The sequence below is a fragment of the Microtus oregoni genome, unplaced genomic scaffold (assembly GCF_018167655.1).
Source record: "Microtus oregoni isolate MIOR12 unplaced genomic scaffold, Mior012 000034F_ref0000314, whole genome shotgun sequence".
NCBI lineage: Eukaryota > Metazoa > Chordata > Mammalia > Rodentia > Cricetidae > Microtus > Microtus oregoni.
Window position 1 is genome coordinate 13,862,476 of NW_024543093.1, and position 25,608 is coordinate 13,888,083.

At 44.4% G+C, this 25,608-nt stretch overlaps 3 protein-coding genes across 5 annotated transcripts; 2 read left to right on the forward strand and 1 right to left on the reverse strand.

Annotated features, from left to right (window-relative positions):
• Positions 1-615: 615 nt before the first annotated feature.
• LOC121432493 (zinc finger protein OZF-like) lies at positions 616-15,057 on the forward strand. Of its 3 annotated transcripts, none has more exons than XM_041630483.1 (4): positions 616-765; positions 9,366-9,537; positions 9,735-9,795; positions 12,281-15,057. In XM_041630483.1, exons 2-4 carry the CDS (start codon positions 9,417-9,419, stop codon positions 13,782-13,784), a joined length of 1,686 nt encoding a protein of 561 aa, XP_041486417.1. In that variant the 5' UTR covers positions 616-765; positions 9,366-9,416; the 3' UTR covers positions 13,785-15,057. The 3 variants fall into 3 exon arrangements, with proteins under 3 accessions (XP_041486417.1, XP_041486415.1, XP_041486416.1); XM_041630481.1 differs by having other exon boundaries at positions 9,411-9,537; XM_041630482.1 differs by having other exon boundaries at positions 9,411-9,537; positions 12,284-15,057.
• Positions 15,058-18,980: 3,923 nt separating this feature from the next.
• LOC121432320 (zinc finger protein 124-like) lies at positions 18,981-21,763 on the reverse strand. Its single transcript, XM_041630173.1, has 3 exons — positions 21,752-21,763; positions 20,248-20,374; positions 18,981-19,045 (listed from the first exon to the last, which is right to left on the reverse strand). The coding sequence occupies exons 1-3, from the start codon at positions 21,761-21,763 to the stop codon at positions 18,981-18,983; spliced, it is 204 nt and encodes a 67-aa protein (XP_041486107.1).
• Positions 21,764-22,032: 269 nt separating this feature from the next.
• Positions 22,033-24,384, forward strand: LOC121432321 (zinc finger protein 239-like). The gene is given in 4 exon segments (XM_041630174.1): positions 22,033-22,054; positions 23,275-23,686; positions 23,819-23,933; positions 23,935-24,384. Coding segments are annotated over 4 exon segments (999 nt in total).
• The last annotated feature ends 1,224 nt before the right edge of the window (positions 24,385-25,608 follow it).

The window sequence follows — 25,608 nt, forward strand, 5'->3', positions numbered from 1 at the left end:
ACCTGAACACACCGTGCAGGGGCTGAGAATCAATTTTTGCAGTAGAGCAGGGAGGGGGAGGTCGGGCTTCAAGAGAATCAGAAACTGATCCCCCTCCCCCCTTTCTCTTTCTTTTCCCCTGTTAATTGCAGGGCGAAAGGTAAACCAGATTGCCGGTTTTTGTAAATTCCATGGATGAAAGGCTCGCTGCAGTCTTGGGCAGGTTGGTGGTGGGGTTGTGGGGTGATGGGGGCAGGGCATTTCCTCTAATGAGGCCCGCCCTCCTTCTCCAGCAGGACCAGCCTATTCAAGGCGGCCCTCTCCATGGTCACCGAGTCTGGAATTCTTTAAACTCTTGCTGTCACAGCACTCTGAGGGGGAAGAAGTAGGAATTGTTCTGAGCAAGTGGAGACCAGGACAAATTATGCTTAAGTAATAGTAATTATTTCCCCCCGACAGGGACAGAAAGCTAGGACCTAGAGTGTGTGATTTGCTCACTATTTCGCCTAGGAAAACTTGTGTCTCCTGTCACTAGAGCTCCAGGACCTGAGCTTGCTGGCCTATCAGAATAAAGGTTATTACTTTAGTGCCAGAAGTGTCCAATGAGGAGTATGCTTCTTAGGTGAGGGAATTTGCCTAACCTAGGTCTGTTTCCTTAACCCCGAACATTAGGCATGTTTGTGTTCTTAACAAGTATGTCCTAGATCCTGGGGCTAGAAATCAGAGTCGCCTTCACTGACAACAGGAGCGGCAGGAGGATACAAGGACACTCCTTGGCTGGAAATGGTACGTTCGGCCCGAATATGGATATGGGGCCGAGGGATGCTGAATATGGAAGCTGCTTTGGGAACCGGCCTTCCAAGGCAGCCGAGTCTGCAGCTGAGTCTCCTCTGGCTCCGGGTCCGATTGGGTGGTGCTGGGTCCACAGGCAGAACCGCGGTCCTGTCCGTTGCTGAGCGCTCCGTGCTGCGGCGTGTCGGGTCAGTGGGACGCCCGCAGCCTTTCCTGCAGTCCGGGCGGTGTCGCCAGAAGGCTGTGCGGAACCAGCCTGGGAGTTGGACCGGGGCTCAAGTGCGGGTAGGTGGGGGTGGAGTTGCTTAGATGATGGTTAGGACACTGGTTCTGTAGCTGCCTTCTCCTTCCCCTAAAATCTCGCCACGCTACATGCAGTGTCCCAGAGCATCAGTGACTCTCGAAGTAAAGAAAAAAGAAAAGAAAAGGAAAAAGGAAAAGGAGGCAGACTCTTATCTCAACTGACGGAGACCGATTTTTTTGAGCATCGAGTGGGACCAATCTTTCTGGAACAAAGATTGAATGCCCTTAGAGCAGTGGTTCTCTCAACCTTCCTAAGGCTGCAACCCTTTAATAGCGTTCCTCATGTTGTGGTGACCGCCCCTCCCACACACACCATACAACTATTTTCGTTGCTACTTCATTACTGTAATTTTGCTACTGTTATGACTCCTAAGGTAAATGTCTGATATGCAGGATATCTGATAGGGGAACCCTGCACCATTGGACCCCTAGGGGGTCCTGACTAGGGTTGAGAAAGGCTGCCTGAGAGGATGTGGGGGACATGTATATACACAAAGTTAGCCACCAGGGAGTTAGAGATATTTTTCTTTCTGGTTTGACTGGGAGCAGAGGGAGTTGTTTTCAACAAAGATATATTGTATCTGCAGGACAAGAGGAATGGTCAAGCCAGGGTTGAGCAATTCTTTATGGCTAGGGGCTATTGGCCAGCGCAGCCTGACTCAGTTACTCATGGCCAGAGACTTTTACCCACCCAAAGAGCAGCTGCATTTAAAATGGGAAAACCAAACCTTTGTAGACTCTTGAATTTTGCCTTCCCGTCTGTAATGACTAGATGCAGGATGGCTTAGAGTTATAGCTCTAATCTTTGTTATTGGTTGGTTGGTTGGTTGGTTGGTTTCTCCAAGCAGAGTTTCTCTGTGTAGCCCTGGCTGTCCTGGAACCTGTGTTGTAGTCTAGGCTGGCCTAGGTCTCAGACATCCACCTGCCTCTGCTTCCCAAAGCTGGATTTAAAGGGGTGCACCGCCACACCCTGCTCCTGGGCTCTAGTCTTTGTCAACCCCACTACTCTTTCACACTGCCAGTTCTTCCGTCAGGTCTAGGGACACTGAATATTGCTGCACCCACCCTAAACTTTTTTGAGCAGGTAAATTCTCTCACTCCTCCAGAGCTAAAGGTTGTTTCTTCCTTCAGGACTTCAACATGGCTGCCTGTGGCAGATTCCCAAAAAATCTTTCCTCGGCTCCCTTTCTGCCAAACCTGTAACTGCTCCTTTGTGTTCTTGAACTTGGCATCCCCAACCTGTGCCCCAAGTCAGGTCCAGCCAATAAAAAGAACCAAGTTATTAGCGAAAAGTAGAAAAAGACAAGTTCAGTGTTTGTGAATAAAACGGTTGCAGTAAAGAAACCAGAATAGCTGCTCTGTGGGGGAAGGAGGGAAATGTTTATTACAAACTGCCCAGGCAGGAAAACATAGAGAACCTAAGGGGGGAAATTTCCAGGGTTGTAAGGGAAGATGTGTCTGGAGGGAGGGGAGCCCCTGACCTGGGATAGGCTGCTGTTAAAGGTATAACTGGTATCTGTGTGTAGGAATAGAAGGAGCCTAGAGGCTAGCATAGACGTTGGTATGCTAAGAGGCACCAAAACATATGTGAATGGAAAAGCCATAGGTCCCTGTTACCAGCCATAATGAGGATTTCATGTTTAAGCAGATGAGAACTATTTTCTCAAGTTCCTGAGGGAATGTTGGCTTTTGTCAAAATGCCAAGCTTTGGGAAAGCAAATTTCATAGGACTAGTCAATATGGACATTAGGAGAGGAGCAGAGAGGTCTAGGGAGGCCCCTAAGTCTGTCTTTAGGGCCCTGAAGTAAGAAAGTTTAAAGAGGACCAAGGACTTGCACATGCAAAGCAGGTCCTGCACTGCAGGTTAAGGTGAGGTCCCGCCCTCTGCTCACCTATCATTGCTGGGCTTCAGTCTCTTCCTGGCAGGGGGTCTGACAAGTGTTAGAAAGGTGTGAAATCCCTTTCTGAGAGACAAGCTCCCCCCTCTGATTGGCACCTTGTCCTTCTTTCAACTTGAGTTTCCTGAGAAAACTCCCTTGGGTTGGGGTGTGTGTGTGTGTGTGTTCATTGTTTCACGGTCTTTAGAATATCCTCAGTTCTGCCAGGCAGGTTGCAGTCAGAATTTATTGACCACTCATATTCACCAGCATTGGTGGTGGTGGTGGTGGTGGTGGTGGTGGTGGTGGTGGTGGTGGTGGTAATTTACCAAATAAGCTAGCCGTTGCTTTCTACCTAGGCAGTGGCAATCCAAGTTCTTTTATTCCAATCTTTTAACTTGTTTGTGTTTTGAGACTGAGTCTCACAGTGTAGTCTTGCCTGGTCTGAAACTCACTATAGAAACCAGACTGACTTGAACTTAAAGATCTGCCAGCCTGGCCTCCAGAGTAGTGGGGTAAAAGGTATGTGCCACCACGCTTGGCCTTTTGTCCTAAATATGTTGTTGTTGTTTGTCTGTTTGTTTGTTTTAAGACAGCATCAGCTCACTATGTGTCCCTGGCTGGCCTGCACCTATGTAGGTAGAGGAGGCTGGCATTGAACTCCCAGGGCTGCCTGGCTGGCTCTTCCTCCCAAGGGCTGGGGTGAAAGATGTGCACAGCCACACCTGGCCCTTTCATCCCAGTTTGAATCACTAACACTAACCAGCAGATCACACATTGGCAGTTCACACAGTGACAGTCAGCTCAGGCCACAGAAAGGCTAGGAAATGGATAAGAGGCTGCAGGGACCAGAGTCTGTGCTGAAGTCCCAGGTGGGGAGCTGAGGGAGGCCTAAGGGGAAGTCTGGAGGGACCAGAATTCTCAGCAGTGCAGGTGTGGAGGTGTCAATTGCCCGCTGGGAAGGCAGGCTGTGGGATGGGGAGTTTGAAGCGGGCTGAGTGTTTGGCCATGAAGAAACTGCTGGAGCAAGGTTGGGGTGGGGGACATGGTTAGCAAGGAGTTGAAAAGTTTCCTGGCTTTTGACAGCTGACCCTGTTCTGACTCACACCTGCCACACTTTGGTGTTTTACAGTCTCAGGTTAGGGGTTCCATCTGTTGTGGCTCAAAAGGGGCCATGTCTGCAGTTCTGGTATGATTTGGTATATTTTCCGACGTTATTACTTATTTATTGGTGTAGTTAATGTCTCTTGGTGTGCTGGCAGATGGTGGGTGTTTGCTTAGGTAAACAAGCGTTCTTCTGTAAAGGTCCCTCTTTCTGGGCCCTGATACTCTGTAGCAAATCAGGTCAAGATTGCAGGCTCTGTCACTAAGGTGTTGTTCAACACAGCAGTAACCAAGAGCAGTCCCCGCCCACTTCCTCCTTGTCTCTAGGAGAGTCTCAGATTCAAGGGCTATTTCCTCTAATTCTGTGATCTGTGCCCTTGGGCCCAGAATTCTCAGGACTGGGAATAAATCTCTAACTTTCCAAGTGTTTCTGACATTGCCAGACTCACTGAAAAGGGATGGGTGAGTGGACTTGGCCTCTGTCGTAATTGTCATTGTCCTTGGAGTCTTTCCAACTCTTGTTTTAAAAAGCAAGTTTGTGATGGAGCTAGGCCATGACAGCATGTGGGAAGAGAGCTGCAGTAAGGAGTAGGCCCCAGTGATAGGTCCGCAAGCTTCTCTACAGTTTGGCTGAAGAGGGCTGTTCTCTCTTAGGGAGGAGAAAACAGAGCTAAATATGGGTAAACAGAAGGAAGGAGAAAGGGAGGGTGTCACAGTCAGCAGCTAGATCAGACAGCAGTTTTCTCTGAGGTCATCCTGTCTTTGGGGTTACAGTGAGGAATGGGCAACTCTATGATCAGAGTGGGTGTTGGTCAGCGGTCACTGGCATGAAGAGGACAAAAAGAAATCTTCTTAAGTATTGTCTGTCTTCTGTTGAGTTTAGTGTTTATTATTGAAGCTAAAAGTTTGGATTTCCAAGCCCTGTTGGGAGTGAAAACAAAATTACTAGGGTGTTTGCAATGTTTGTTGTCCCACGTTAAAGGCACAGTGAGGCAAATCATAACACATGGAATTGCACCTGTAGGGGTTCTGGTGTTTGAACCTGGGTCCTGCAGAAGAGCACCAAGCCCTCTTCATCACTGAGCCATCTTCAGCCCAAAGACCTCTCTCTTAGAACAGTGATTTCTCTTTTGTTGAGGGCGCAAAGCCCTTTGTTTTCCCCAACAACATTGAGAGGAAAGCAAGCACAACCCCTGTGTTTCTCTTTCCCTGCTGGTCTCTGAGTTAGCAGACACATTCAGGGGAGTAACTTATTATCCAACTTCAGAGATACCTTCATTCCTTGTCTATAATCACTTCCTGTGATCCTGTTGGAATATCCTTTTTTTTTCCTTCTTGTAACAATGTTCTTCAATTTAAGGCCGCGTCTCTCACTCACTGTACGGCTGTCCACTATTCCTGAACATGGGGGATGCCCTGTTGTTCTTCGACCCAGAGTCGCTCCGTTGGAAATAGGCAGCTTTCCCTCTGCTAGCTGACTGGTTAGGACTGGAACATCGCGCCCACTTCTTCCCCATGCCGTGATCTCTCCTGACTTGGTCGCATGCTGTCAGTCTCTCTGAGTTCTTACGTGCTCAGCCCTGTTGTGTTTGGAGGATGTTGGTCCCTTGGAGTCACTCACTACCCTTGGCTCTTAGAAAAAGTATTTTTCCGCCTCCTCTTCTGCATAGATCTCTGAGCCTTGAGAAGGAGGCATTTGAGTCCATGTTCTCCGTGTGATTTTTATTGTTTTGTTTTGTCTTGATAGTTTTTCCCCTTTTGTTTAAAAGAGAGAGAGAGACAGATTTAAAACTGGAGGGATAAGAAAGTGGAGATGGTAGTGAAAGACCCTCAGAGAGGACCTTTTCCTCCAATGAAGTCCCCAGAACCAGGACACTCTAAGTCCAGACCACAGGATGCAATTAGCAAGAGGTTTATTGAGTAAACACAGGTACCTGCGGGCAGCAAGTCTTTCGGAGGACTTGTGCGCCTGCCAACTGGAGATCGGGCTTTTTATAGGGAAGAGCAAAAAGCAAGTTTACAGAAGCAAAAGCGTGGTTATTGGAATGAGGCGGGGGCATGACTGTTCCTATCTAAACCTGCTTTGTTGATGTCCTATCTTATTGACATCCTGCCCTGCAGTCTTCCTATCTCATAGACATCCTGCTCTCTCAAGCACGTGGGATGTTCTTACGAGAGCAGGCTGGCTGCTGATCTGGAGAATTTTGTTTTTAAAGCAAACAGGACGTTCCCCCGGGAGCATGCTAGCTGCGGGTTTTGAGGAGGGGGTCTGTAGGGTCTTTCAGTAGAGGGAGTGGGGAGGGAAAAAGAATATGGTCAAAATATTTTGTATGAAAAATTAAGATTTATTTTTATTTGTGTATATGTTTGTCGTGTGTGTGTGTGTGTGTGCCTGTCTACATGTCTGTCTGCGCATGTGTATGGGAACCCAAGAAGGCCAGAAGAAGGTCTTGTTGGATGCCTATCATTAGAGTTGGTGCTGGGAAACCAATCTTGTCTGTTAGAAAAGCACCAAGCTCTTTCACCCAGTAAGCCATGTTTCCCGTCGCTGAAGTATTATTGTTCTTTTTTTAAAGATTTATTTTTGTCTGTTTGTTTGTTTGTTAGTGTGTGTGCGTGTGTGTGTGGTTTTTCAAGACAGGGTTTCTCTGTAATGGCCTTGGCTATCCTGTAACTCACTTTGTAGGCTAGTCTTGCCTTGAACTCACAAAGCTCTGCCTGCCACTGTCTCCCTATTGCTGGGTTTAAAGGTATTTGCTACTATACCCAGCAATTTATTTTAATTTTTAATGACATATATGTTTGTATCTTTGTGTGAGCATGTGCAGATGAGTGTGGTTGCCCAGAGAGGAACAGGCATTTTATCCCTCTGCAGCTGGAGTTTTAGGCAGTGGTGAGTTACCTAATACGGGTGTAGGAATTGATCACGGGCCCTTTGGTAGAGCAGCATGGCTTCTTATCCATTGGGTTCTCCCTCCAGCTCCTATTTGTCCTCTTTTGTACCTGTAAAACAGAAATTTTAAAAACGCTTTAAAATATTTTGTTTTCTCTGTGGGTGCTTTACCTGTATAAATGTGTTTGCGGCACATGGTTTTTCCAACCCTCTTGGAGCCAGGAGAGGGCATTGGAAAGGGCGTTAGGTACTGTGAGTGCAGGGAAAGGGTGCAGATCCACTGGAAGGGTAGCCTGTGCTCTTAACCACGGAGCCCCTCACCAGCCCCTTGCCACTTTTTTGCATTGCAAAGATTGTTATGTTTTTTAAAAACATAATAGTGGTTATATTCAGTTCCTCCTGGTGTAGCTTTTTCTTAATCAGCACATTGACTGATATCATAAGCATTTAGTAATATGGACTCGGGGAAATTAGGAGATGACATATATAATAAACATATATATATTTATAATTATAGTAAACTTAATCATATGTATTTTATTCCCTTCTTTGTTTGTTTTTCAAGACGGGGATTCTCAGTGTTAACAGCCTTGGCTGCCCTGGAATTCACCTTGTAGACCAGGCTGGCCTCAAACTCACAGAAATCCAAATACCCCAGCCTGCCAAGGGCTGGGATTAAAAGCGTGAACCACCACTGCTTGGTTGAGTATTTTGCTTTAATATGTGTTCCAGAAATTTTAGAGATGACGTGTTGTCATGTAGATGAAGTAGAACTCTAAGAAGATGTGCCATGTTTCCTTGTTTTGTTATCCATCAGATTCTCAAATAAAAATGGTGTCATGGGCTAGTGAGATGGCCCAATTGGTTGGCAAACTGGCACACCCGAGAAAATAGGAATCTCAGTTGAGGAATTAGTTCCACCAATTTGGCCTGTGCACATGTCGTCAGGGCATTTCCTTGGTTGTTAATTGATATAGGAGGGCCCACTCCAATGTGGGTGTTGCCATCCCAGGTCATGGGGGCCTGATTTGGACAGAGAGGATAGCACAGCAAGCCAGTGAGCAATGTTCATCTCTGCTCTCTGCCACAGTTCTTGTCTTCACGTTCCTTCCTTGAGCCTTCTGCCTTGGCTTTTCTCAATGATCGATTGTGAACTGTAATCCATATAATCACTTTCCTGCACAAGTTGCATTTGGTCATGGTGATACAGTAACAAAAAGTAAAATAAGACACTAATAAATGAATTACTTGTCAGGGGCCTATTGGGTGTTTAACTAAGGATGAACCAAAGAACCCAGCTATATACTTTGTAATCCTGGCTTTTAGTTTAGTGCAAAGACAGACTATGATTTTAGGTTCCTAACAAGTTGTAAGAAGAAGTATTAACTAGAAGCCTGCTGAGATGGCTCAGCAGGGAAAGGCACTTGCTATGCAACCCTGATGGGCAGAAGTCAATCTCTAGAACCCTTGCTGAGATAGGAAGAGAGAACCAAGTCCCACAAGTTGTTGCTGATCTTCACTAGAGCACTGTGGTGTGCTCACGCTCGCCGTGCTCTCACCGTGCTCACGCTCGCTGTGCTCACGCTCACCCCACTCACGCTCTCCAAGCACAGCACACTAAGTCAAGGATTTAGAAAGATGCACAGATACTGTCCACCAAATCAAGTGATATATCCTTTTCATCTAGAGAGGATGCTGGGTTTTAAACAAATTGTATCCCTCTGATAATCCCGTGAAAAATCCCGTGAAAGAATTGCTAGACTCTTAGGGAGAAGATGGTGTCGTTTTTAACTTGGGGTACAGTTGCCATCTGCTATTTGAGAAATCTCCCTAATTCTTCACAGCTATGGAGGAAGGGATCATTCTAGATCTCACTTCCCATTCACTGGGAGAATTGTTTTGTCCAGCGTTTCAAAGCACACACTTTTTTTAAAATCCATCATTTATTATTTATTTATTTATATTTTATTTATTTATTTATTTAGTGGCAGGGTTTCTCTGTATAGCCCTGGATGTCCTGGAACTCCCTCTGTGGATCAGGCTGGCATCAAACTCAGAGATCCACCTGCCCCTGCTTCCCAAGTGCTAGTATTAAAGGTGTGTGCCACCACAGCCTAAAAAGCACACACATTCTAAGGACAGTTGCTGTTGAGTCCCTGGTGAGTAGTAGACAATCAGATTTTGTGATGAGAGTAGTTAGGAAGATGAGATGCCGAAAGAGAAACTAGAAAATTATCTGCACCAGAGCTCGTGCTGTCCTGATGTTTCCTTCCCAGAAAGCTCCAGTTTACTTGTAGCATTTGTGTTTGGGGAATCTTAGTCTGTATGAGCAGTACAGTGTGATGATCAAGACAACATGAACACTTGTGGAACATAGTGTCATGTCAACTTCTTATTAATCCTGTGTGCATCTCCAGGACCATGGGGCTGACTGTCCTGGAAATATATGTGTGTGCTTTTAGGAGCCAATGACCTTTGAGGATGTGACTGTGAAGTTCACCCGGGAGGAATGGGCTCTGCTGGATCCATCCCAGAAGCAGCTGTACAAAGATGTGATGCGGGAAACCTTGAGGAACCTGGCTTCTATAGGTACCTGAGCATTGCCTTTTCTAGTCCACCACAGGACAAGTGTTTCTAGTTTATCCATGCTGATGTATGAATTGGATTATAGGAAGGGGGTGGGGGTGAATATATCACATGGGATCACTTATACCTTCAATTTAGCTGTTGTCTAATTCTTTCTGTTATTAATATTTCTTAACGATTTCTCTCGTTCTGCATTTTAGGAAACAAGTTGGTAAACCAGAAGGTTGTAAACGAGTATGAAAATCTCTGCAGAAAATTAAGGTAATTTGTTTCCCAAGCCACATTTTATAGTTCTGTTGTGCTAGGACATTTTATGAAGAAGTAAAAGATGTATTTGATATCCAGCATCAAACTAATTTTGTCTCAGGAAATTTTTTTCAAAAATTAAAATGTGGTAAGTATCAGCAATAGTCCATCGCAAACTAGAATATGATGATGTCGCGTGTAATGTGCTGTCATAGTTCATATACTTGATGCCATCCACAGTATCTTAGTTTGGTTTTGTATTGCTGGAATAGACTATGAACCAAAGCAACTTGGAGTGGAAATGGTGAGTTTTACCTTGCAGTTTGAAGTCCATGATCTAGGGATATCAGGGCATAAAGACAAGCAGGGCATAGCCTGAAGTCAGAGGCCGTGGGGGAATGCTGCTCACTGTCTTGCACCCTGTGGCTTGCTCAGTTTGTTTTCTCATACACTTCCTGACCCCCTTCCCAGGAGTGGCATTGCCCACAGTGAACTACATACCTTCACATTGATCATCAATCCAGAAAATGCCCCACGGCTTGCTTACAGGCCAGTTCGATGGGGGCATTTTCTCAACTAAAGTTCCCTAGGTTTTGTCAAGTTGACAAAATACTAACCAGCAAAATGTAGCCGGAGACTATGTGTTCATTTCCTGGCCGCCCAGACCCAAATAATCACAGAGAAACTATATTAGTTAAAATGCTGTTTGGCCTATTAGCTCAGGCTTCTTATTAACTAACTCTTACATCTTAAATTAACCATTTCTATTAATCCGTGTATCAGCACGAGGCTGTGGTTTACTGGTAAAGGTCCGGCATCTGTCTCCTTCAACAGCTACATGGAGTCTCTCATACTCTGCTTGCTCTCTATATCTCTTCCACCCTGGCTATATTCTGCCCTGCTATAGGCCAAAACAGCTTCTTTATTAGCCAATGGCAATAAAACACATTCATAGCATAAGGAGGAATCCCACATCAGCAAAATTGACTCCTTGTCTTCATTACACACAGAGACCTCAGTATTAAACCCTAACCTGTCCTTTCTGTTTGTCCACAAGATGTCATGGTAATATTGATATCACAATTTAAAACATAAAAAACAGTCTTAATAAATGTCAACAGTTTAAGTCCAAGTTTTCCTTAAAAATTCAGTGTTTCTTACAAAAGTTGAAAGCTACCAAACTGTGGGCCCCTACAATATCCAAAAATTTTAATCAGCTACATACTTTTTTACTCTAGGAGGAAAGAACCAGGGCATAGTCAAAATCAAGGCAAATCAAAACCGATTTCCAGCAGTATAACAATCAATGTGCCACATCCGGAGCTGAAACACCAGCTCCAGTTCCCCACCTCCGTTACTGGCAGCACAAATAGATCATCTGTCAGACTCAGGCCAGTTCCACATTAGCACGTATAGTCCTGAATGGTTGTCCATCCTACTGGTATCACCAATATGCTAAGGTGTCCACTGTACCTGAGGCCCCACCTTTTCCTATGTAGACAGAGCAAAGGCTTTATTTGGCTTATGTGTCCCGATCATAGTCCGTCATTAAGAGATGTAAAAGCAGGAGCTCAGGGCAGGCCAGGGGCCCAGAGACCGTGGAGGAAACTCCTTCCTCACTTGTACTCCTGGGCTTGCTCAGACTGTTTCCTTTCCTTTTCTTTTTTTCCCCGTTTTCTTACATAATCAGGACCACCTGGTGCCTGGGGCCAATACCACCCGCAGTGGCTAGTCTCTCCCACAATGTTGATGGATCACGAAAATGCCCCCACAAATTTGCCTAAAGACATCTAGTGGAGACATTTCCTCTGCTGAGATTCTACACTGTGATAAGTTGACAGAAAACTAAGCAGGGAACACTTCAGCATTTCAAATGGGATACAGAGGGACCAAAAGATTGCCTAGCCAGTATTAAGGCTGTCCATGCAATCACAATGGCCTGAGTTCAATTGCCAGAACACATATAAAGTGGCACATATCTGTAATCCCTATACTTCTAAGAGAGACCCTCCTTCAGCGACATGGAAGGAAACAGTACTCCTGAAAGATATTGCGAGCTTCTCTTTTGTACTGTAGCACACATGCATATCCACAAACACAATAAATGTACACATTGTTCAAACTTAATGTTGTATTGATTTATCCCTCAGTCATGGAGCCAAATGGGGAATGGCTAATTGTCAGTTTATTTCATGCACATGCAAGTATTTAAAAAGAAAAAAAAAGATGATTTTGACTGATACCATTGCACATCTAAAACGTGCATAAGATTTGGATTGAAATTTGTATGGAAATGCTGTGTAAGTATTTAATGTTCGCAGGAAGACATACCCCACCATTCATGAATAGCATTGTTTTTGTTATAGCTGTCCTCAAGTGGTCTTTGAAAGCATTGCAGCCCAAGCATGTTACAAACTTTTCTGAACATGAAACCAACATTTCTTTCTTCCAGTCATTAGTAAGCAAAGTCTTAGTCATGCGCTCTTAACCTGTTTTGCAGCAGTCAAGTGGTAGAGAAATTCCGTGACTGTAAAGTAAGTCTTCAGTGTCCAGAAATCCTCAGCTGTATTCCAGAGCCCTCTGTGAACCTGAAATCTTGTTCAGAACTTGCCACACGTGAAAAGCATGTGTGTGGAGAAGGAAGCATTGGCCGTTCATCTCTAGGTGTGCCCCTGAACCATCAGGAAGGACAGAAACCTCATGAAGACCAGGACTATGGACAGAAGTTGTATAAACATAAGGGATTTGAAGGCAGCTCCAGTTCTCCTCTGTCCCTTCAGACAAATAAAAGTGCTCACACTGGAGGGAAACCTTCTAAAAATAAGGAGTGCAAAGAAGACCTTCTTTGTCTCCGATCTGGTCAAAGGAATGACGGTTGTGCCCATGCAAAAATATCTTACGCTCACAAGCAATGTGGGAAAGGCTTCACCCATCCCAACCCTTTACAAAGGCATGAGAAGGTTCACAGTGTTAAGAAGCCCTACATGTGTGAACAGTGTGGGAAAGGCTTTGCTCGGTTAGGTAACCTTCTAAGACATCAGACAACTGGCTCGGGTGAGAATCCTCTTCTGCCTAATCATTATGGGAGAACTTTTCCTCGTTCTGCTTGCCTTCGAAGACGTATGGGAATTCGCAGTGGTGACAAACCCTATGTGTGTGATCAGTGTGGGAAAACTTTCCTTGATTCTACTTACTTTCGAGTACATAGAAGGATTCACACTGGTGTAAAACCGTATGTCTGTCAGCAGTGTGGGAAAGCCTTCACTGCTTCTCGTTACCTTAAATCACATGAACTAACTCACACTCGGGAAAAATCTCATGTGTGTAAGCAGTGTGGAAATTCCTTTACATTTTGGTATCAATTCCAGAAGCATAAAGTAACTCACAGTGGTGTGAATCCCTATGTTTGTAAACAATGTGGGAAGGGCTTTACCTATTCCAGTTCCCTAAAAACACATGAAAGAATTCACACTGGCCAGAAGCCCTACGTGTGTGAACACTGTGGGAAAACCTTTGGTAGTTCTGGTAACCTTAAAAGACATGGAAGTACTCACACTGGAGAGAGACTCTATGTATGCAAGCAATGTGGGAAATCTTTCAATAATCACAGTTCCTTTCAGTTCCATAAAAGAATGCATGCTGGGGATAACCCCTACAAGTGTAAGCAGTGTGGGAAGGATTTGGCGTCTTCGTCTTCCCTCCAGAGCCATGAAAGGAATCACTCTGGAGAGAAGCCCTTCGTGTGTGTGCAGTGTGGGAAAGGTTTCAGTTCTGACAGTTCTCTTCGAAAACACAAAGTAATGCACAGTGAGGAAAAGCCCTATGTGTGCAAGCAGTGTGGGAAAGCTTTCCGGCGCTTCTTTGAGGTTCGAGTACATGAACGAGTCCACAGCAGCGAGAGACCCTATCAGTGTGAGACGTGTGGTAGGGGCTTTTCCAGTGCAACTCATCTGCGAAGACACGCACCAATTCATGGCAGAACCAATAAAGATTCTTGTAAATAACCCGAGGAAGTCTTCTCTTGCTTAGCTCTCACAGAAATCAAACGACGGGAAACAGCTCATGCTATCAGTGTGGGAAAATGTCCAGCAGTTTCTAGAGAAGCTATTCTTTTGAATCGATATGGCTTTAGTTCTAGAAGTTCCCTTCAAATACTGGAGAAAAGCTGCAAGGAACGTGATAACGTCTTTTGTGTTCTTTTCATTATGGAGAACATCCAAAATAGCTCACACTGGAAAAAAAAAAAACCTTATGCACACAATGTTGACAGCCTTTAGTTCTTAAGGGGCCCTCAAAAGACATTGTAGTAGTCATTTTGGAGAGAAACCCTTCATGTATAATGTGGTAGCTTGAATAAGAATGTTCCAGACATGTTTATGGGAGTGGCACTGTGGGCAAGAATTAGATGTAGCCTTGTTGGAGCAGATGTGAACTTTCTAGAGGAAGTGTGACACTGTAGGTGGACTCTGAGCTTTCAAAAGCCAGTGCCAGATCCACTCACTCTTCCTCTGCACCTGTGGGTCAGGATGTAGCTTCAGCTACTGCTCAAGTACCATGGTCCCAGACATGATAATAATGGACTAAGTCTCTGAAACTGTAAGCAAGCCCCCAATTAAATGGTTTGTCTTATAAGAGTTGCCTTTGTCATGATGTCTCTTCACAGCAATAGAAGAGTGACTAAGGCATAGGGAATCTTACAAGTCTTTCAGTTATCCTTTTGTAGAAATGAAAGAACTCACTGAGGGTAGCCTAAAGTACAGAATTTGTGAGGTCTCCTTTATCATTTTGGTAGCATTTGAAAGAATGTATTGAGAGAACTCCTGGCATTGGAAAGCTTGTGGGAGTATTTCTTGATTCAACTCAAAATTTAAGAAATAGCAAGGTTTGGGAAATAAGTTCCATTAAAGGAGATACTTGATTTTAATGTGACAATCTCACCCACTGAGTCTGAGTGCTGTCTCAGGTGGCCATGCAGGGTGGGCTGAGATCCACTATGAATGTCACTATTAGGTGTGGTGGGACAAGCATGTAGTCCTACTTGGGAAGCTAGTAAGAAGGATCCCAAGTTTCCAGAACTGTCTGGACTATATTTTGAGTTTCTGGTATTCCCAGGAAAACTGGGTTCCCCTTTCGGAAATTTTATCTTGTTAATCATAGAATTTAACCATTCAACCCAGAAGAAATCTCCGGGACTATTTTTTTTAAATATTTATTTATTTATTATGTATACAATGTTCTGTCTGTGTGTATGCCTGCAGGCCAGAAGAGGGCACCAGACCTCATTACAGATGGTTGTGAGTCACCATGTGGTTGCTGGGAATTGAACTCAGGACCTTTGGAAGAGCAGGCAATGCTCTTAACCTCTGAGCCATCTCTCCAGCCCTCCGGGACTATTTTTTAAACTTGGAGTGAGTAGCAACTTACCAGGCAAGCTATAGGTAGTTGTATTATGTTTCCCCAAACTCTTTGTCTCCCTCCCCCCACCTCTGTGTGTGTGTGTGTGTGTGTCTGTCTTGTCTATCTGTCTCATCATCCTTCTTCCCTTTCTAACTTTTAAAAATCATGAGTAGTGTTTTTGCCTGCATCCGTGTCTGTCCTGCATATGTGTACCTGATGCCTGATGAGGCATTGGGCCCCCTGGAACTAGACTTATAGATAGTTTTGAGCCTCCCTGTTGGGGTGCTGGGAATTAAACCTAGATCCTCTAAAGAGCAGCCTATGCTCCTAACCATTGAGCCATCGTCTTCCTATCCCCTCTTGGATTCTTTGAAGTTGGCAATAGCTAGGTAATAGCTGCTAGCTTAATTTTTATTGTAGCCCAGAATAACTTCACATTCGCTTACAATGCTCCTGTCTTATTCTATAATCACATTTTGAAGTAGTATTTTGACAGGAAGTATATGTCCTCATTAAAAAATACACAGCAAAAAATATTTATTTTCCCATTACTTCATTTTAAGCAAACACTTTCCCCCCTATATTATTGTCTAGTCTACTTAAGAAGATATATGAATATAGTAACCTTTTGTTCCACTCTATTACACATATTTTATTAGTTTTTGGTAGTAGAAATGCCCAAGTGCAGCTTCAGGTTTATTTAGCCACCAGTGGGCATTCGACCATCAGACACTGCTGCAGTTTGACTTGGTTATCTCCTTGCCTGTTTTGGAAAGGTATAGGCTTTTTAAAGCAATCTGGATGGCAAACACGATTTCATCCAATACCCTCTGGGGACACTGCTCTCCCTTGCTCATACCCACACAGACGCGTGCGTGTAGACGTAATTAAAAATAAATATTTGTCTAAAGTATTTCGTTTTTAGTTTTTTTTTCTTGTCTTATTTTTAATGCAGGTGTGGTGGGGTCGTGGGCAGGGCCCAGGCCTTCAACGCATGCTCAGCAAAGTCTCTAAGATGCCTATTTAGCCCTGTGGTCCTCCTGGAAGGTGCTTGGCCTTTGAGGGAGACCACAAGAGCCACGGAGCAAAAAGGCAGATGCAGCGGCTGATTCTAGTTCTGAAAGGAGTTTTCCACCCAACCCCAAGGTCTACAGTTGCCTTCACGCCCTCAAGCTTTCTTCGGCACCCTGTACTAGCCCTCCATGGCGCTCAGACATGGGTCACAGCAGAATTCAGGGATCTGGAGAGGCCTATAGTCTGTAATATGATCTCTATCTTGCTTAGTAAAAGTTGTTTCTCTTGTCCCTCGAGCTCCAGGAGGCGGGCCTAGGGTTCGCTGGCCTATCATGGTCTTATTTGAATGCGTGGACTACCCAATGAGGAGTTTGCTCCATAGGTGAGGCTATTCGTGGTTATTAGGTTGGTTACTTTCCTTCCTGCATCCCCTCCCTGCCCCCCGACATTAGGCACGTTTGTGTTCTTTGGAAATAGATCCTAGATCCCAGACATAGGTATCCAGGTCGCCCTCACTGACTTCCGGAGCCTCAGAAGGACACCAGGACACCCAAGGCTGGAAATGGTGCGTGCTAACGCGTCCCAGGTATGCGGAGGAGGCAGCTGCGGTCTCAGGTACATGACCTCTTGCACGCAAATGAGTCTCATCTGGCTCTGCTGCGCCACGCTGCCCAGATTCCGCATGGTGGAGCTGGACCAGCAGGCAAAGCAGCGGTCCTGTCCTTACCTGAGAGCTCAGTTAGCTTAGCGGCCGCTGCCTACGGACACCGTAGAGGGTCATGAGTGGGCAGCCTTAGGAGTCGAACCGGAGCTCATGAGCCGAGGTGAGGGAGTGCAATGTGCGTGGGTGGTATCTGTTAGGTCACTGTCTCTCTCCCTAAAACTTCCCCGCACCCAATACAGTGTCTCAGGGCGCAGCTATCCAGAGGACCTGTAAGTCTGAATGTAAAAATAAATGAAGCAGAGAAGCAGCCAAACGTGATTACAACGGACTGAGACCACTTTAGCGGAACAGCGAGACACCTTAACTTTTCCAGGAAGATTGAGTGCACTTTAGAGGGTCTGGGGAACATGTATTTGTACGTAGGTAGCCACCGGGAAGTTAAGCTAATTTTTTTGTGGTTTGACGGGGAGCAGAGTATACGCAGGCATACTGCTTCTGGAGGCGAAGCAGAATGAATGGGATCGGGCTACACAGTTCTTTATGTCTAGTACACAGCCTGACTCAGTTCCTCACGGCCTGAGACTTTTATCCATTCAAGGAGCAGCACTTTTTAAAGTGGGGAAACCAGCCTTTGTGGACTCCTAGTTTTGTCCTCCCTTCCGGCTTTAGTCTTTGGTTGCTGTTTGTTTTTGTTGTGTTGGTTTGTCCACCAGAGCTGAAGGTTGTTTCTCCCTTCAGGACTTCAGCATGGTCGCCTGTGACTTGATGTATATCTCTCCCAAAGAATCGCTCCTCGGCTCCCTTTCTGCTTATTCTGTAACATTATTTATGTAACAGTAACCCCAGGAGTCTTGAGGCTGGTATATGAACAACAAACAGACATGTTTGTGTTCTTGAACTTGGCGTTCCCAACCTAGGCTCCAAGTCAGGCCCGCTCACCTGTTCTCAGTAAGCCAAGAAAAAGAGCCAAGTTATTAGTGAAAAGAGGAAAAAGATTAATTTCGTAAATGCACATTGGAAGAGGGACAGAGAGGTCTAGGGAGGCCCCTAAGTCTGTCTTCAGGGCCCTGAAGTGGGAAAGTTTAAAGAGGACCAGGTCCTGAATAAGCAATGCAGGTCCTGCAGTGCAGGTCAAGGTGAGGGCCCCACCCTCTGCTCACCCACCAGTGCGGGGGCTTCAGTCTCTTCCTGGCAGGGGGTCTGACAAGTGTTAGAAGGGTGTGAAATCCCTTTCTGAGAGACAAGCTCCTCCCTCTGATTGGCACCTTGTCCTTCTTTCAACTTGAGATTCCTAAGAAAACTCCATAGGGGGTGGGGGTGTCCATTGTTCAGAGTCTTTAGAATATCCTCAGTTCTGCCAGGCAGGTTACAGTCAGAATTTATTGACCACTCATATTCACCAGCATTGGTGGTGGTGGTAATTTACCAAACAAGCTAGACTTTTCTTTCTATCTGGGCAGTGGCAATCCAAGTGCTTTTATTCCAATCCTGGTATTTTTAAACTTGACAAAACCAAGAGTCATCATAGAGGACTTCAGTTGAGAAAATGTCCCCATCATATTGACCTATAAGCAAGCCTACGGAGCTTTTCTTGTTTGATAATCAGTGTGGAAGTGTTTAGCTCTCTGTGAGCGGTACCATTCCCACGCAGCTTGTCATAAAGTTTATAAGAAAACAAACTGAGCAAGCCATGGGGAGCAAGGCAGTAAGTAGTATTCCTCCATGGCCTCTGCTTCAGTTCATGCCTAGAGGTTCCTGCTTGAGTTCATGCCCTGACTTCCCTTGATCATGGACTTCAAACTGCAAGGTAAAGTTAACCCTTTTCACTTTAAATTGCTTTGGCTCAGCCTTCATCCCAGTAATACAAAATCAAACTAAGACACTGGGTATGGCATAAGGTTTGTATATATGAGCTATGACAGCACATCACATGTGACATCATCATATTCTAGTTCTCAAAATTAGAATGTTTGCAATGAACTATTGCTGAGACTTAGCACATTTTAATTTTAGGAAAAAAATTCCTGAGACGAAAGAGTTTGAGGCTGGATATCAAATACATCTTTTACTTCTTCGTAAATTGTCCTAGCACAACAGAGCTATAAAATGTGGCTTGGAAAACAAATTACCTTAATTTCCTACAGAGATTTTCATACTCATTTACAACATTCTGGTTTTCCAACTTGTTTCCTAAAATGTAGAACGAGAGAAATCGTTAAGAATTAATAACAGAAGGATGCCTATATGTTTGTCTTTGGATTCACCTTCTTATTTAGCTTCTCTAGGATTGCGAATTATAGGCTCAATGTCCTTTATTTATGGCTAGAAACCAAATATGAGTGAGTACATCCCATGTTCCTCTTTTTGGGTCTGGCTTACCTCACTCAGGATAGTGTTTTCTATTTCCATCCATTTGTATGCAAAAATTCAAGAAGTCCTTGTTTTTTACTGCTGAGTAGTACTCTAATATGTATATATTCCATACTTTCTTCATCCATTCTTCCATTGAAGGGCATCTAGGTTGTTTCCAGGTTCTGGCTATTACAAACAATGCTGCTATGAACATAGTTGAGCATATACTTTTGTTGTATGATAGGGCCTCTCTTGGGTATATTCCCAAGAGTGGTATTGCTGGGTCCAGGGGTAGGTTGATCCCGAATTTCCTGAGAAACCACCACACTGCACACTGCTTTCATCAGGCGATGAAAGGAGACAGAGACAGAGACCCACATTGGAACACCGGACTGAAATCTCAAGGTCCAAATCAGGAGCAGAAGGAGAGAGAGCACGAGCAAGGAACTCAGGACCGCGAGGGGTGCACCCACACACTGAGACAATGGGGATGTTCTATCGGGAACCCACTAAGGCCAGCTGGCCTGGGTCTGAAAAAGCATGGGATAAATCCGGATTCTCTGAACATAGCGGACAATGAGGACTACTGAGAACTCAAGAACAATGGCAATGGGTTTTCGATCCTACTGCATGTACTGGCTTTGTGGGAACCTAGGTAGTTTGGATGCTCACCTTACTAGACCTGGATGGAGGTGGGTGGTCCTTGAACTTCCCACAGGGCAGGGAACTTTGATTGCTCTTCGAGCTGATGAGGGAGGGGGACTTAATCGGGGGAGGGGGAGGGAAATGGGAGGCGGTGGCGGGGAGAAGGCAGAAATCTTTAATAAAAAATAAATTAAATAAAAAATGAAAAAGAAAAAAAGAAGGCAAAAAAAGAATCAATAACAGAAAAAATTAGACAACAGCTAAATTGAAGGTATAAGTGATCCCATCTGACATATTCACACCCATCCCCTTTCCATAATCCAATTCTTACATCAGAACGGATAAACTAGAAACACTTGTCCTGTGGTGGACTAGAAAAGGCAATGCTCAGGTACCTATAGAAGCCAGGTTCCTCAAGGTTTCCCGCATCACATCTTTGTACAGCTGCTTCTGGGATGGATCTAGCAGAGCCCATTCCTCCCGGGTGAACTTCACAGTCACATCCTCAAAGGTCACTGGCTCCTAAAAGCACACACATATATTTCCAGGACAGTCAGCCCCATGGTCCTGGAGATGCACACAGTGAAAGACCCCAGTGCTGGGCAGTCTTTCAGGCTGAGGAGACCCTCCCAAGGAACAGCGAGTCACTCTTCGGATGCAAATAGCAAGAGGCTTTATTTAATACACAGGTACCTGGGGCGACTTAGTCTCTCGGAAGACAAGCGCGCCTGCAGACTGGGGGAAGGTCTTTTTATAGGAAAGAGGGCAGCAGAAGCAGATTACAGAAGCAAATGCATCGTTAGTGGTCAGTTGGAATGGGGCAAGGGGCACAGGTGGTTTTTCCTCTCCCAGCACAGATGTATGGGAACAGACATCCTGTTAATTGATGTCCTGTCCTAATCTATGGATATAAAGATCCTGTTTTGCAGCCAGGGACCCTGACCTTACTCTGCACTTACAGTCGTTCGTCAAAAGCTTTGTGAAATGACGTTACAGCAGATAAGCTGGGATCTTTCATAGGGGGAGTTGTCTTCTTCTGTGAATTACTGACATTCTAAGTTGGGCACATGTGCTGACTATGCAAACGGGAGGTTCTCATTAGAGCAGGCCAGCTGCGGGTTCCTTATCGCTTGGGGCCAGGTGGCTGACCGGCTGACCGCAGATATCTCGCCTGGCTTCTCCACCCTTGTTTTCAAGTCGAACTTCCCTGTTCTAATTACTTGCGTTGCTCCAAAGTTTAAGCCTTGCAAAATGGCATTACTGCTGCTTAGTGAGTGGGGGTCTTTCAACAGGATTAATAAGAAGTTGACATGACACTATGTTCCACAAGTGTTCATGTTGTCTTGATCATCACACTGTACTGCTCATACAGACTAAGATTCCCCAAACACAAATGCTACAAGTAAACTGGAGCTTTCTGGGAAGGAAACATCAGGACAGCACGAGCTCTGGTGCAGATAATTTTCTAGTTTCTCTTTCGGCATCTCATCTTCCTAACTACTCTCATCACAAAATCTGATTGTCTACTACTCACCAGGGACTCAATAGCAACTGTCCTTAGAATGTGTGTGCTTTTAGAAATGTTGGACAAAACAGTCACCTGGTATCTGGGGACTGAGATCTGCAGTGAGTCCTTCCCCTCATATGTTACGGGAGGTCCTCCCACTCCTCCAGCCTATCGATGCTGAGATACCAGCCCATTGGGGCGTGGTCTCTCTCCCTTTAAAAAAGCGGCCACTTCTCTCTCCTCTCTCTCTTCACTTCCTGCTCCACTGGCGACTAGACTCCCTTCCTGGTTGCCCAGAGGGCTGACGGTGATCTGTAAGTTTTTTCCCCTTTAAATAAATACCACCCTATTAATCATAATTCCAAACTGGTGTGGCATTGTTTATGACTTACGCCTTCACTCATAGCTGTGAAGAATGTGGGAGAGTTCTCAGACAGTTGATGACAACTATATCCAAAGTTTAAAACCCTAGGAACAACAACAACAACAATAAAAGCACAAGAACAACACCTCTTCTCCCTTAGAAGCTTTGCAATAATTTCACAGGCATCAGATAAATGTTATCTGGTTAATCCTGAATATTTTCTCTAGCTGATGAATCTAGTTTGGTAGACATTACTTACAATGTTTTTATGCCTTAATTTTCGTTGTGTATGCATGGGGGTGAACAAGCATGCCACAGTGCTCTTGTGAAGGTCAGTGACAACTTGTGGGAGCAGGGAGCAGGTTTTCTCTTTCTAGCTTAACATACCAGCAGCTTGCATAGCAAGTGCCTTTACCCGCTGAGCCATCTCAGCAGGCCTCTAGTTAATACTCCTTAAAACTTGTTAGGAAACTGAGCACATCTCCTGTGGTTGCACTAGAGGCCAGTATTAGAAAGTACATAGCTGGGTTCTTTGTCCTATTCCTCAGCAAACAACAACACAGGACTCATGATGAATAATTCGTTTCATTTGTATCCTTATTTGCTGTCTGTTGCTGTGCTAAAACATGATCAAATGTTGCTTGGGCAGGAAAGTGTTTATATGGACTACAGGTTACAGCCAATCACTGAGGGAAGTCAAGACAGGAGACTCAAGAAGGATATGCCAGGGGGCTGGAGAGATGGCTCAGTGGTTAAGAGTATTGCCTGCTCTTCCAAAGGTCCTGAGTTCAATTCCCAGCAACCACGTGGTGGCTCACAACCACCTGTAATAGGGTCTGGTGCCTTCTTCTGGCCTGCAGGAATACAGGAAGAGTCTTTGACCTTGAGTCTACAGACTCAAAAAGTCAGTTACATAATTTTATACTCAGAGAGGAAAGAACCAGGGCATAGTGATAACGACATCAAGGCAAACTCAGCTTCTAACAGTGCAAACAATCTAGTGTCCCATCTCTAGTGTAGATGCATCATTTCTGGGCTCCCAAGGTCTTAGCCCCACTTTTCCAGGTCTGCTGTTGATAGCACACATAGATTTTCCTAAACTCAAGCTGGAATCACACCACATCTGCTACTGTCCCGCTGGTCATTCTGTTCTGCTGGCATCTCCAGTATGCTGGTGGGTCTACTCTATTTGAAGCTCATTTAGAATGTGCATAATATTGTGGATTCAAATTTTTGTTGAACAGTTATGGGAATATCTAATGCTCTCAAGGAGACATACTCCATCATACATGAATACCATTATTTCATTTGTAGCACTCCTCAAGGGGTCTTGGAAAGCATTGCAGCCCAAACATGTTACAGGCGATTTCTCAGCATGAAGCCAACATTTCTTTCTTCCAGTCATTAGTAAACAGTCTTAGTCATGTGCTCTTAACCTGTTTTGCAGCAGTCAAGTGGTAGAGAAATTCCGTGACTGTAAAGTAAGTCTTCAGTGTCCAGAAATCCTCAGCTGTATTCCAGAGCCCTCTGTGAACCTGAAATCTTGTTCAGAACTTGCCACACGTGAAAAGCATGTGTGTGGAGAAGAAAGTATTGGCCGTTCATCTCTAGGTGTGCCCCTGAACCATCAGGAAGGACAGAAACCTCATGAAGACCAGGACTATGGACAGAAGTTGTATAAACATAAGGGATTTGAAGGCAGCTCCAGTTCTCCTCTGTCCCTTCAGACAAATAAAAGTGCTCACACTGGAGGGAAACCTTCTAAAAATAAGGAGTGCAAAGAAGACCTTCTTTGTCTCCGATCTGGTCAAAGGAATGACGGTCGTGCCCATGCAAAGAAGTCTCACGTATGTAAACAGTGTGGGAAATGCTTTTCATATCTCGATTTCTTAAAAACACATGAAAAGATTCGTTGTGGTAAAAATACCCATGTATGTGAACTGTGTGGGAAAGGCTTCGTTAGGTTAGGTTACCTTATAAGACATAAAATAATAATTCACACTGTTGAGATGTCTTCTGTATGTAATCATGATGCAAAGTCCTATGTGTGTAATCAGCGTAGGAAAACTTCTTCTCGTTCAGCTTCCCTTTGAAGACACACAAGAATTCACACTGGAGAGAAACCGTATGTATGTAAGCAATGTGTGAAAGCCTTCATTACTTCTAGTAACCTTCAAGTACATGAATGAACTCACACTGGGGGGAAAACCGTATGTATGTAAGGATTGTGGGGATGCCTTCAGGCTTTTGATTCAGTTGCAAAAGCATGAAGTAATTCACAGTGGCGTGAATCCCTTTCTTTGCAAGCAATGTGGGAAAAGCTTTACTTGTTCCGGCTCCCTAAAAACACATGAAAGAATTCACACTGGTGAGAAGCCCTATGTGTGTGATCACTGTGGGAAAACCTTTGCTTGTTCTAGTACCCTTAAAACACATATTCATACAGGAGAGAGACCGTATGTATGCAAGCAATGTGGGAAAACCTTTCGTTATTCTTTTTATATTCAAAGACATGAACAAACCCACAGCAACAAGAGACCCTATGAGTGTAAGAAGTGTGCGAAAGGATTTATATCTTCTAATCAGCTGGAAATACACGGAAGAACTCACACTGGAGAGAGAGACCTTATGTATGTAAGAAGTGTGAGAAGGGCTTCTTAAGATATCGTTTGGGAAGACATGCACTAATTCATAGAAAAGATATTTGTAACATGAGACAGTCTTCTCTTTTTTAAATGTACTTTTTAAAAAGATTTATTTACTAGTGATGTATACTAGTGTCCTGGCTGCATGTATCCCTGCCCGCCAGAAAAGGACACCAGATCTCATTACAAATGGCTGTGAACCACCATGTGGTTGCTGGGAATTGAACTCAGGACCTCTGGGAGAGCAGCCAGTGCTCTTAACCTCTGAGCCATCTCTCCAGCCCAAAACAGCCTCCACTTAATCTGCTCTCACAGAAATCAAACTACACGAGAGTGAAAGTTTATGTTTAAAATGTGGGAAAATGTCATAATGGAGAGAAAGAACTGGGGTTCTGTTGTTGGATTTTTTTGTTTGTTTGTTTGGTTGGTTGGTTTGGTTTTTGGTTTTTGAAAACAGGGTTTTGTTGTATAGCCCTGATTGTCCTGGAACTTATTCTGTAGACCAGGTTGGGCTTGAACTCAGAGAGATCCACTTGCTTCTGCTTCCCAGGTGCTGGGATTAAATGCGCATGCCACCACAGTAGGGCTTGAGAAGCTATATATTTTTTTAATCCGATGGGGCTTTTAGTATTAGAAAGGCTACACGTAATGCGAGAAAGTCGTCTTTATTCTTTTAATTGTGTCAAAAGAAGTAAAATAGCCCACACTGGAGAGAAACCTTATGTACACAGTGAAGAAAGCTTTTAGTTCTCTCCGGGCCCTCAAAAAATATTCAAGTTAATATTTCGGAGAGAAATTGTTCATACATGGGAAATCTTCCAAATTTTTCAATTATCCCAGGTTCTTTTACAGACATGAATATACTCACTGTAGGTTAATAAAGGATTTGTAAAATATTCATTATCAGTTTTACAACATTTAAAAGAATGTATCTTGAGAACTCATTGTTGCAAAATATGTGAGAAAATTCTGGATCAACTCAAAAATTAAGAAATAACAAGGTTGGTTAAAAGAGACAATTGGGGTCCGGCAGTGGTGATGCTCATTTTTAATTCCAGCACTCAGTAAGCAGAGGCAGGCATATCTCCACGACAGCCAGGAGATATGCCTGAAAAATGAGAATTGGGTCCAGGGGGTTGTGCAAAGATGGGGGCAGATCACCGAAGTCTACTAAATCAGAAGCAAACTTTATCTCAGAAACCAAAATCCAAGAAAAAATAAAAAATAAAATAAAATATCT

Coding starts and splice junctions, on each gene's coding strand:
- LOC121432320 (XM_041630173.1), bottom strand. Junction 19,046..20,247: donor GAGGAACCTGGCTTCTATAG/GTACCTGAGCAT, acceptor TCTACATTTTAG/GAAACAAGTTGGAAAACCAG.
- LOC121432493 (XM_041630481.1), top strand. Junction 9,538..9,734: donor GAGGAACCTGGCTTCTATAG/GTACCTGAGCAT, acceptor TCTGCATTTTAG/GAAACAAGTTGGTAAACCAG. Junction 9,796..12,280: donor AATCTCTGCAGAAAATTAAG/GTAATTTGTTTC, acceptor CCTGTTTTGCAG/CAGTCAAGTGGTAGAGAAAT.